This window comes from Culex pipiens, chromosome 2, assembly GCF_016801865.2.
Source record: "Culex pipiens pallens isolate TS chromosome 2, TS_CPP_V2, whole genome shotgun sequence".
Lineage (NCBI taxonomy): Eukaryota > Metazoa > Arthropoda > Insecta > Diptera > Culicidae > Culex > Culex pipiens.
Genome location: NC_068938.1, coordinates 108,805,491 through 108,816,378, shown reverse-complemented (window position 1 = coordinate 108,816,378; position 10,888 = coordinate 108,805,491). Strand labels below are relative to the sequence as shown.

Here is a 10,888-nt window from a genome sequence, read left to right as displayed (position 1 = left end):
CTCATGCAAAGGTTATGTACTTGGCGCTATTTTAAATGTAAGCGACGAATTGAATCATGACATTTCAAATAGAAGCATGAAGGAGGAATTTCAACTTAATTCTTCAACATTATTCGATTTTTGTTGCACGGTGTAATGGATTAAAACACGTACAACAATGTTTATAACTTCAACACGTTTTTTGTTTATTTCAACTGAACACCTAATACTACCTGTAGCATACACTTAGTCAAACTAATTATATTTAATACAAATGCTTATCTTTCTATGTAAAAATGCATTTCAATTCTTACTTTTGGTTTCTCACTCACTTATGAACTAAGCATTATTTTTGTATTATCAAAATATAACAAATATCAGTTACTAGCTATGCTATTCGGGAACTTCCACTTCATGAGCAGAGAGTGCAAGAATCACTCGCTTAACAAGCCGTTGCCTTCCACCTACTCTGGTCGCCTGACTTTTGGAGCCCGTGGCTGGCAGTATTTTAAGAAAGTATTCTTGAATCAATTCAAGAATTTTAGAGCAGCGTTCTACATACATAAAATTATGTACATAATACACGGTCATCAAGTTTTCGACGGCACCAAGGATGCAGGGAGTTCCCTCGGTCAGACGTGTTTTCTCAGCGTAGACGTAATACATACAGTTGTCATCGCCCATGTCTGTGAAAAAAAAGAAAGAAAAATCAAAAAATTGCATTTTAAGCCATGCAGGGTTGTTACGGAAAAGTCGAGAAAAAATCCGCGCCAGATCCGCGCCGACCCCAAAACCCAATCCACGCGAAATCCGCGCCATATAAAAAAATTGCTACAAACATAGAAGAGAGTAACATAATGAATGAAACTTTAAACGATAAAAGAATAATACAGAAGGCATTTGGATCAGTACCGTTGATCAGTTGTGGATTCATATCCCTCCTGTATCAAATGGAACATTTTTTGCCATTTCTGAAACAATATTAGCATTTTTTGCAACACTTTAAATATCGTTGCTTTAAAAACAAATTCAGAAAAAAAATTAGAAAATTAAAATAATTTAAAACCATAAAATAAATCACCAAATAATAAAATCTAGGGATTTAGTATTGATAATTCCCGCCAAAACTTTACTCTGGAAAATCGAAACACGAAATTTCTATTATTTTCTTCTCTAAATTTCTCTAAACTAAAATATGACTCCAAAAATGATCCAAACTAAGAAAACGGCAAAAAAATAATTTAATAGTTTAAAAATTTAATAACTCAATAACTCAATAACTCAATAATTTAATAATTAAATAATTAAATAATTAAATAATTAAATAATTAAATAATTAAATAATTAAATAATTTAATAATTTAATAATTTAATAATTAAATAATTTAATAATTTGATAATTTAATAATTTAATAATTTAATAATTTAATAATTAAATAATTTAATAATTTAATAATTTAATTATTTAATTATTTAATAATTTAATAATTTAATAATTAAATAATTTCATAATTTAATAATTTAATAATTTGATAATTTAATAATTTAATAATTTAATAATTTAACAATTTAATAATTTAATAATTTAATAATTTAATAATTTAATAATTTAATAATTTAATAATTTAATAATTTAATAATTTAATAATTTAATAATTTAATAATTTAATAATTTAATAATTTAATAATTTAATAATTTAATAATTTAATAATTTAATAATTTAATAATTTAATAATTTAATAATTTAACAATTTAATAATTTAATAATTTGATAACTTAAGAACTTTCTTGAAAAATTAAAAATTAACAAAAAAAAAATCAATTGTCATATTTTCGTAATTTTTCAATTTAATAATTCGTACTTTTTTACGTTTTTTGGTTCTGTAAGTTTTGACAATTTCAAATAATGAATTCTATTTTTTTATTATTTGAATATGTAAATTCTGAAATTTCTAATTGTTGAACTGCAGATTTCTTATTTATTTTTATTTTAACATTACATTTCGCTTTTAGACGGAGATTTTAGCAGATTTCTAAGTGGATTTCGTCATGTTGTGATAATTGGGAGTAGAATCAATTCTACCTGCTTCAGAATGGCAACAGAATTTTTTTCAATAAACCAAAAATTTAAAAAATTAAATTTTTATATTGAAAAAACATAGAAAATCTAAAAAGTTTCATAGCTTTAAATTTTAAAATTTTGTAATTTTTTCGAATTTTTTTATTTTGATTTTAATAAAATTGGTATGGGACCATCCATAAACCACTTTTTTGGGAATCTTTTACCCCCCCCCCCCCCCTTCGTGGACAATTGTCCATACAAAAAAAATCTTTTTTGTATGGATCGTGGACAATCGCCATACCGCGCGAAATCCGCGCCTGAGCAAAATTAGCCAGCAAATCCGCGCCAGATCCGCGCGATACGCGCCATCCGCGCCATCCGCGCGATCCGCGCCGTCCGTAACAACCCTGCATTTGTTTTGAAACACAGTTTAATTGCTCTTATTAAAACATCATGCTAATAATACAATCTATTATTTAAAAAAAAAAACAAAGACAAAAGATATAAGCTGAACGTTGTAAAATAAACCGTTTAAAAACAGAATATTTAAACAAGAAAATGCATATAAAATACTACAAATAGAACCAAAAAATAAATCGAGTATAATTAATCAAGAAAATATGCCTTATTTTTCTGTGTGCAAGAAATAAGCGGAAACAAATCCTAATTTTTTTCAGAAATTTTGTATTTTTAAAAATGTTTTTCTAAGACACTAAATTGATAAAAAATGGATTTTTTGCTATTTTTTTTTGTTGTTCGGAGGCTGGGTAAGGTTGTTGAGGATCAATAATAGTTACTCACCAATACAGACAAGAATAGGTCCAGTTACGTCTGTTTTGATCGCCGAAATGTTTGTGCCCATCTGAAAATAGAGATGATCGTCAAAAAACTGATAATTAAATGATAGTAACCAATTACCTCTTTTTGAATGATCAGATTCTCGAGCTTTTCGTTGACAAGATGTGCCAAAAAATCGAGAATTTCTAAAGTTGAGGCCTCCTCTCCGAGGGTTTGCTTCTTTGATTTTCGCGAGTAATCAATAATCTTGCGTTTTTTGGCCAGAAAGTATTTGCTCAAGTCGGATATGTTTACACCAGTTGCTTTTTCAAAATGATAATTGAGCAAAACGGTTCTTCGTAGGACTGAGAATCGGGAGAGCAGTTCATCCAGCTCTTCATTATCAAACAAAAATCTCACGTATGGTTGGGATTCTATCAGAAAGTCGTTCGTCAACTGGTCGGGTTCATCTCTCTGCAGAACTGATTTCACGCTGGTAGGGCAATCTTGGGACGTGGTTTGCCAGTATTCTTGAAGGGTACCGCTCTGTACGTGGCGCAACTTTGCCTTTTGTGATCGCGATTGGGTGGCTTCACCCTCTTCTTTGAATCGGTTCTTATATGAGTTCCGGTGGATCAGCTTCAACTTAATGGCAACGAAACCTTTCCCGTCCTTAAACCCGTCATCGTCGGAGAAGTCTAGACAGGGATATCTCGCCGTAATTTGTTTCGCCACTGTGTCCATTATTCCAGCCGATACGGCTTTGTCAATTGTACGCAGTTGATCTACTACTACTGCCACGAGTTCATTCAAATCCTCGTTGGTGACCCGCTTCTCTCGTGGAACGGGTTGTTTTGGGCTGATGTTACATGCACTTTGGAAGAGATCGAGCTGCTGCATCAAGCGGTCGCTAACTTTGCTCCAGTTTATTTGAAAGGACTGAAATTTCATGTCATTTGTTGCCCTACGCTTCCTCTTCTCAACAGTTATCGGATCAGCAGGTCGTTTATGTTGCACATTTGGTGATTGGTTCTCCCCGTCAACAGATGCATCACCCTGATCGTCACGCAAATCGTTGATAGGGGAGAGTGGGGTCTTGACAGGATTTTTTTCGATGAGTATTTCAATTTCACCGTTTGATGATGACGCGCCGGCAGAGTGACCGTCACGCAAATCGTTGATAGGGGACAGTGGGGTCTTGACAGGATTTTCTTCGATGAGTATTTCAATTTCACCGTTTGATGATGACGCGCCGGCAATGTGATCTTCACTAGACTCTTCTGCGTTAGTTGAGGTTTCGTTTGCTGCAAAATAGAGAATTAAAACGTTTGTTAAATCTAAAGAACAAAAAAAAATAGTTTTAAAAACATCATTCTCTCGAATAACATTTAATGTATCGAATTAAATTTTGAGAAATATTTTTCTTCTATCGTTAGCCTAATCACAAATCCAATCCTAAGAAGAATAAAAGGCGGAGGAGGATGGCGAGTGAGGACGGATTGTGCAAACTCCAGTATCCCATAGACCAAGGACCCTGAACTGGACATTTTAGCATTGGCGGACGCTTCACAATACAGAACCAGCGCGCGCATCGCCCACAAGTTGCCAGACGGTACCGTTAAAGCGATATCCTTCGCATCTTGCAGTCTCACTCCCGCTGCAGCAAACTACAGTCAGATTTAGAAAAATTTGGCGGTTGCTGGCGATTTTCGGAAGCAAAAAGGGCATCCCGATGTACACGGCGAACAAATTGCAGCGTTGGGCAGCGTGTTCTACGACTTTGCGATCCTGTACATCCGGACGGAAAGCTTTAGATAGGCTCAAGCAGGTGATCCAGTTGTGCAGACGGGTTGGCTGACAAAAAGAACCGACCTCACTGATCAACACGTGCAACGAACACATCACCCAGCGCCAAAATTCATTCGTGCAACGAGTGTGCCAAAAATGCAAAAAAAACAACTTTAACCCCTCGCTGCATGGCATGCCGGAGACACTGGTCACCGACTAAGGCACGCAATTACCCGCGAGGGCACCTGAAGATAACGTCGTACCACCCGCAGTCGAATGGGCTAGTTGAGCGCCTCGTGATCAAGTTTAAGCGCGCAATGAATAAAATCCACTTCTTGTCGAAGAGTGTTGCAGAGCAAAACCTAAGCAGAACTCCTGCTGGGAAGACGGCATCGCACATCGCTGGACCTGCTGAAGCCACCGACGCTGTTCAACACATCCGCAGATTCCGAGCAGGAGAAGAATTTCAACCGCAAGCTTTTGTTTTGTTGTGCTTACTTCACTTCATTTCTGTCACAACAAAACGTTTCTACGGAAATGTTGGAACGTTTAGTACGTTCATCTGAAGAGTATTTTTCTCGGGCACCAGATTGCTTCGCGTAGAAAACAGCCTAAAATTTTAGTAAAACCGACATTTGTTACTAACTTCGTTACCAATTAACTAACAAATTACACTGAAACTTATCACTACATTGATTTACTTTAAGTTACAATAAAACTATGACAAATATACAAGCGGGAGACGTCAGAAACATTACACGTTAAAAAGAAACAAAAAAAGATTACATTCAGCTTACACAAAGAACCAGTACTACTCATTATTGCGTTTGAATTAGTTGTTTAGCAGGCGGTCCTACCAACATAAACGGAACAGATCCGTTGTTGTTAAGTTCTAGTTCCGCCAGCGCCGGCGTCCACTTCCTAGTTCTACCATCCTAACGACAATAACTGCTAGCGCTTTGGACCGGTTCCAGAACTTCCAAAAGGTCGCTGTTGAATACGAAGATGTTCCGGAAGAGGCGTAATAGTCAACGTGGGGATGCTTTTTGCGCTGGGATTGTTATTTGCCAACAACAGAATTTCCGTATTGGAGGTCCGCGGCTTTTGTCAATCACGGTGATTTCACGGGATTCACGGTGGGACAATTTTTCACTTAGATTTTAGCACCGAGTGTTTTGTCATGTCGTCGGAGGAAGGCTTTTTATTTTAATTTTTATGCTGAATGCAAACAAACCCCCAGCTGCAATGTAAACATACTTTGAAAGTGTTGGTAAATTTCATACTAATAGCAAATGTTGCGCTGTGTAAAATTTTCTTTTTTAAATTACAATAATTTTTAATAATAAACCTTAGGGCTTTTGTTAATTTGATTTGGTTAACCGCGGTGGATTTTCTTGAAATAATTTTAACTGTCAAAAATCCACCAGAGCATCTACCACATTGATCGCACTAAAATCTGTGGTAGAAAAGTATCCACCGGTAGATGCTTTGGTGGATTTTTGACAGTTCGAATTATTTCAAGAAAATCCACCGCGGTTAACCAAATCAAATTAACAAAAGCCCTCTTGTAAAAGAAAGGCAAGTTATTCTATCCTGCGTTGAATCGTGTTAAACTGGTTTTGTTTTTTTTTTATTTTGTTTTTTAAGTATTTTTAAGGGATATAAATATGCGTGTAACCCACGTGTAACCTCAGCACTTTGATATTATTCGTTAAGAGTGTACTTTATGTTTACATTGATTCAACTCGACCTCAAACGTCAAACTGTGCGGAACAAAAACATTCGTAATTTAAGCTAGTTACCTTAATCAATCTAGAACCTGTTTAAATTCTCGTAAATAAGGTTAAATATAGTTAAACATACCGTTTGGTTGGAAGACGTACGGAGGATTAATGCTGGGGTCGTAAGGTACGCTGGCAGGGCCGTACGGCATCCACGTTTCTTCGGGACTCAGCAAAATCATCATCTGGCCTTGCAACGCCATCAGAACTAGATCAGACGAGATTTCGCAGCCATCGGAAGCAAGAACGATCCTGTCAACTTCTTTACGCATTGCCATTGCACCTGTAGAAAAAATTAAATTGTTGAAATTGTTTTGCAAGGACTATTTTGATCAACATTACCATGGTACAACACACTCTGGACGGTGGGTGCGCAGCCGATCAACTGCCTGTTGTGTAGTTGTAGGTCGCATACTCGGAACACCGCAAAATCTTCCAGCAATGCACTCTCGATGGTTTCCTCCGGCTTTTCCATTTTGTATCGATGTTGTTGTTGTTACTGCAGTGGAATCGCGTGTTTAATGAAAAGGTACTCCTTTTTGTTTTCAAAATATGATGTAATCGGAGTCTTGTCGACGAAATCTTCAATGAGTTTGCAATCGATTTCCCCTCCGGTGCGATCAACTTCTAAGATGCCCCTCTCGTGAATATCTACAACGATCCACTTCTCGCCGAGAACGTGAATGCGGTTCAGTGCACTATCGAAAATTACCAACTTCAGCTTCAAAAAGATAATACTATTCGAATACTCGTCATGTTGCAGGTAAAGGTAATCGTTTTTGCTGTATGTGTGTCCCTGATAACAACCGGTTTCAATGTAGATCATGTTAGGCTCGAGAAGTGAGAATGTGTTCAACTGATCTTGTGTTGAAGCGGGCAGGTCTTGGTACTTTTCGACAAACTTTTCAATTGTGATTTTGTCTTCGAATCGGCGGTTTTGAACGTTGAGAACTCCTTGATAGTACTGATGATGCTCACTGCAGAACTTCAGCACATTCTTGAAGTTGAGAGTGCTGCGAAGAGCTCGTTTGAAGAAACAATGCTTTCTTTCACAGTACATCGTGCAGTACTGCATCAATGGCCCAAGCCACAAAATCATTTTTGGGTAATGAGCTGTGAAGTGGTGTTTTGGTCTGAGTGGGACGTCAAATTCAGTTGCTCTCTTTTCCATGTAATCTCTTATCAGCGCGGCCAGTAGATAAATTTGATCGTTCGATATAACGGGAGAAGTAACGATGTCGCAGATGTTCTTAATCAACAATAGCATTGACAGCATGGGATTAGAATCATCAATGTTGCACTTCAACAACAACAGCGGCATGATTTGTATGAGGTGCCACACATCGCATGCCTTCGCCTTAATCGTTTTCGTTCTGCGGGTGAAATCTAGGGCAATTTGTGTCTTGATTTTGAGCTTTTTTAGAATAAAGTTTGCCCGAATTTGCAGATAATTTTTCGTAACCAACCGCTCTTGTACCAGTCTGCGCAAAATCAAGAAAATGTCGAAATTTGCCCATCCTTCAAACAAATCGTGTGCCACGCATGGAGCAGCACCGTAGTCGAACATGTTGAAGTAGGCCAGCTCGTTGAATATTGTCGTGGATTTGACTTCCCGATATGGCACAGTAGGGTTTTCACTCAAAACACGAAGATCTTCTGCGTGGGTTACTGGCGTTCTTGGCCTCGCTTGGTACAAACAGTCTGAGCTGAACTGATCATGAACAATGTAACAGGTTCGGCAAAAATAAGGACTGCGGGAAAAGTTTTCAGTGAGGCCGGAAATCTGGTGAGCTCCAAGGTTGTCATTCATCGTGGTAAAAATGGACCCAAAGATCCGGATATTTTCAGATCCTCGATTGATTTCAATTCCCTCCTGTTCCAGCACTTTCATGTCCTCGATCAGTCTCCGGAAGATCTTGTTGGGGCCGAAATACGCAAAGTCCTTGTTCTTGCAGAGTAGAACCAGTTGCACGTTCTCTGTTAGGCATCTCAAATGTGGCGGTAAATTTCCTAAAACCATGTAAACACAGAGCAATTTGTGGCGACCAGTGGCGTTGCCAATGGCATTAACAACTACTTCCGCCGCGTCCTGATAGATGAAGATATTCAGGGTGTTGTTCGAGAAAAAGGTGCTGTTCTGAAATTTTTGTCCGTCGGTGTAGTCTGACATAAATCCGGCATTAGTGTTTCTCTCGCGGAATAACACCTTGAACAACTTTTCATCTTCCAGCATAGATTTAAGCGTTTCCAAAATTGGGACATAGTAGTAGTTGCACTGGTTGTGTTCGTCATTTCGTTGCAGGGGAATATTAACGGGCTCGACGAATCGAAAATTTCCCCGGAAGTATTTCTTTCGCATGTGTGCTGTGCGAAACACTCCGGCCTGCCCGAAGCATCGACCCATCACGTTTGTTTTTCCCAGAAGATTTTCCAGGTTGGTTCGACTCGACTCGTTCATTTCCACGGTTCTAGCTGCCTGCCGGAGTGCGCTGCGAAGTAACTCAGTTTGAGCAGTTTCTGCTTCTCCCAATGCTACAACTATCTCCTGAATTGCGGAATCCGGAACATGGTTCTTGGACAAGAGCTTCAGAAACAAGCCACCGAAAACCATTTCTACTCGATGCAGATCCGTTGCGACCGGCCGGATGCACATTCCCCCAGTTCCTGCAGTATCCAGCTCCATGGGTTCGTCCTGCTGTATCTGATCGGGTTCTGGATGGCACTCAGTTTCAACGCTGGTTGCTTTGGCGGACCGGTTCCGATGGAAATACATTTGGTGGATGCGCAGCGCGTTTGAAGTCGGAAGTGGCTTGGATGTCTTGCATCCAAACGGACAGAACACGGGTTGACCTTTGGCAACGTGCCACGATGCATGTTTATACACTTTGTTTATGTTGTTTTCGAAAAATTCGCAACCGTCAACGGAACACTTGAAAACTGGGCCAGCGGATTTGGCCAAATGGCGCTGCCGGAAATGTTTTTTGAACGCTTCCAGCGACCGGAAGTCGACCCGGCATTCAGGGCACTGAATCGTGCGTTGCTGGTGAATCCGGATGTGCCTGAAGCAGGCTTCTACATCTCCGAACGCTAAGTCGCACGCTGGGCACTTAAATTCAACCATTTTATGCACAAAATAAAGTTTTAATGAAAAATTTACTTGCACTCATCAACTTGCACTGCACTTTCAAAGATGGCTGCCTTATTTTTGATGCCACGAGGGATACGCTAATGTAAGTTTGAATCATGTAGCATTACACGTTAATAGATCGAATATTACGTCTAATTTGATGCTCCAAATATGTGCATCAAATTTGATGTAAAATTAGGTTACTTTTGATAGAATTTTTAGCGTGAATTCACATTGATCTAACTTTACATCTTTTGATGATAAAAACGGCTCGTAGGTTGTAAAATTACATTCAATATGCCATTACACGTTTGAATTTTCGGTTAAATTAAGGATTACGTAAAATGTAATATTAGTTATTTTTTAGTGTGCATGTTGAAGAATAAGTTTAACATTTGATTTTTTGAGCATGTTTTTGTAATTGTTTTATATTTTGATGTGTTTATTTTGCTCACAATATTTCATCAAAGGTTTAAATTTGGTTTAAATAATGATTTTGTGATAGAACTATAATTCAATAGGAAGATAACAAATTGTTCAGTGTTGTATACATAATTCAATCATTAATTCTGAAATGATTTAAACATTGATTCTGGATTAGGCATAGTATAGTTTTTAGTGATTAAGGTATTGTTTAGATTTATATAAATCAATCTTTATATAAAACTAATTCACCTGAAACCATCTTTTTTTTTTAATTTTACATGTAGCCCTTCAAATTTTAATATTTTTGTAAACCAGCATAGAAATTAGAAATGTAACAGAAATTGACTAAAAGCAAAACGTGCAGTAATCAAATTTCATCCATTTGAATATTGCAATAAATTTATCTAAATTAAAAAATAGGGGTTTTGTGAATGTTCTGATTGCTCACATTCCTTTTTGAGTGTTTTGACATTTTAAATCCCTCTAAATCCCTTTAAGAACTCAACCAACCATGAAAGTTATTTTTTACCTGACAGGTAGACTTTCAGGTATGTCCAAATTACCCCACAAGCCATGTCCAAATTACCCCATAGCATGTTCTATCATAAATTGCAATTTTTGATGATAAAAATTGATAAAATGCACAATTTTTATACGTACATATCTCAGACATCGTCCAAGCAACCCCCTTAAACAAAAAATGTCCACTTTTTTGCCATATAACCTTTGCAAAACCTTATTTCCCAACCCTCAAATATTAGAACTTAAGGCAGTGCCAACCGGCCTTTGGAAACTTTCACATACTATACCAAAACTACTTAACCTATTCCAACTTTTTTTATTTGTTCATACTCCTAGGCCATTTCTAGTACTAGCCTTATCACTTAAATTGCCGTTTTCACTTTATATCCGAAGAAAACGTGATTTTTCAAGGGGTGTCCAAATTA

The 10,888-nt window shown here is 37.3% G+C and overlaps 2 protein-coding genes across 2 annotated transcripts; both read right to left on the bottom strand.

Annotated features, from left to right (window-relative positions):
• Nucleotides 1–179: 179 nt before the first annotated feature.
• On the bottom strand, nucleotides 180–6,863 carry LOC120415667 (uncharacterized). The gene is made up of 5 exons (XM_039577247.2): nucleotides 6,731–6,863; nucleotides 6,471–6,671; nucleotides 2,961–4,123; nucleotides 2,844–2,904; nucleotides 180–665 (listed from the first exon to the last, which is right to left on the bottom strand). Exons 1-5 carry the CDS (start codon nucleotides 6,861–6,863, stop codon nucleotides 373–375), a joined length of 1,851 nt encoding a protein of 616 aa, XP_039433181.1. The 3' UTR covers nucleotides 180–372.
• Nucleotides 6,864–6,884: 21 nt separating this feature from the next.
• LOC120415666 (uncharacterized) lies at nucleotides 6,885–9,831 on the bottom strand. The gene has a single exon (XM_039577246.2). The coding sequence runs from the start codon at nucleotides 9,507–9,509 to the stop codon at nucleotides 6,885–6,887; it is 2,625 nt and encodes an 874-aa protein (XP_039433180.1). The 5' UTR covers nucleotides 9,510–9,831.
• Nucleotides 9,832–10,888: the final 1,057 nt, after the last annotated feature.

Coding starts and splice junctions, on each gene's coding strand:
- LOC120415667 (XM_039577247.2), bottom strand. CDS start 6,863: ATGGAAAAGCCGGAGGAAACCATCGAGAGTGCATTGCTGGAAGATTTT. Junction 2,905..2,960: donor ATCTGATCATTCAAAAAGAG/GTAATTGGTTAC, acceptor CTCTATTTTCAG/ATGGGCACAAACATTTCGGC. Junction 666..2,843: donor ACCTATTCTTGTCTGTATTG/GTGAGTAACTAT, acceptor TTTTTTTCACAG/ACATGGGCGATGACAACTGT.
- LOC120415666 (XM_039577246.2), bottom strand. CDS start 9,509: ATGGTTGAATTTAAGTGCCCAGCGTGCGACTTAGCGTTCGGAGATGTA.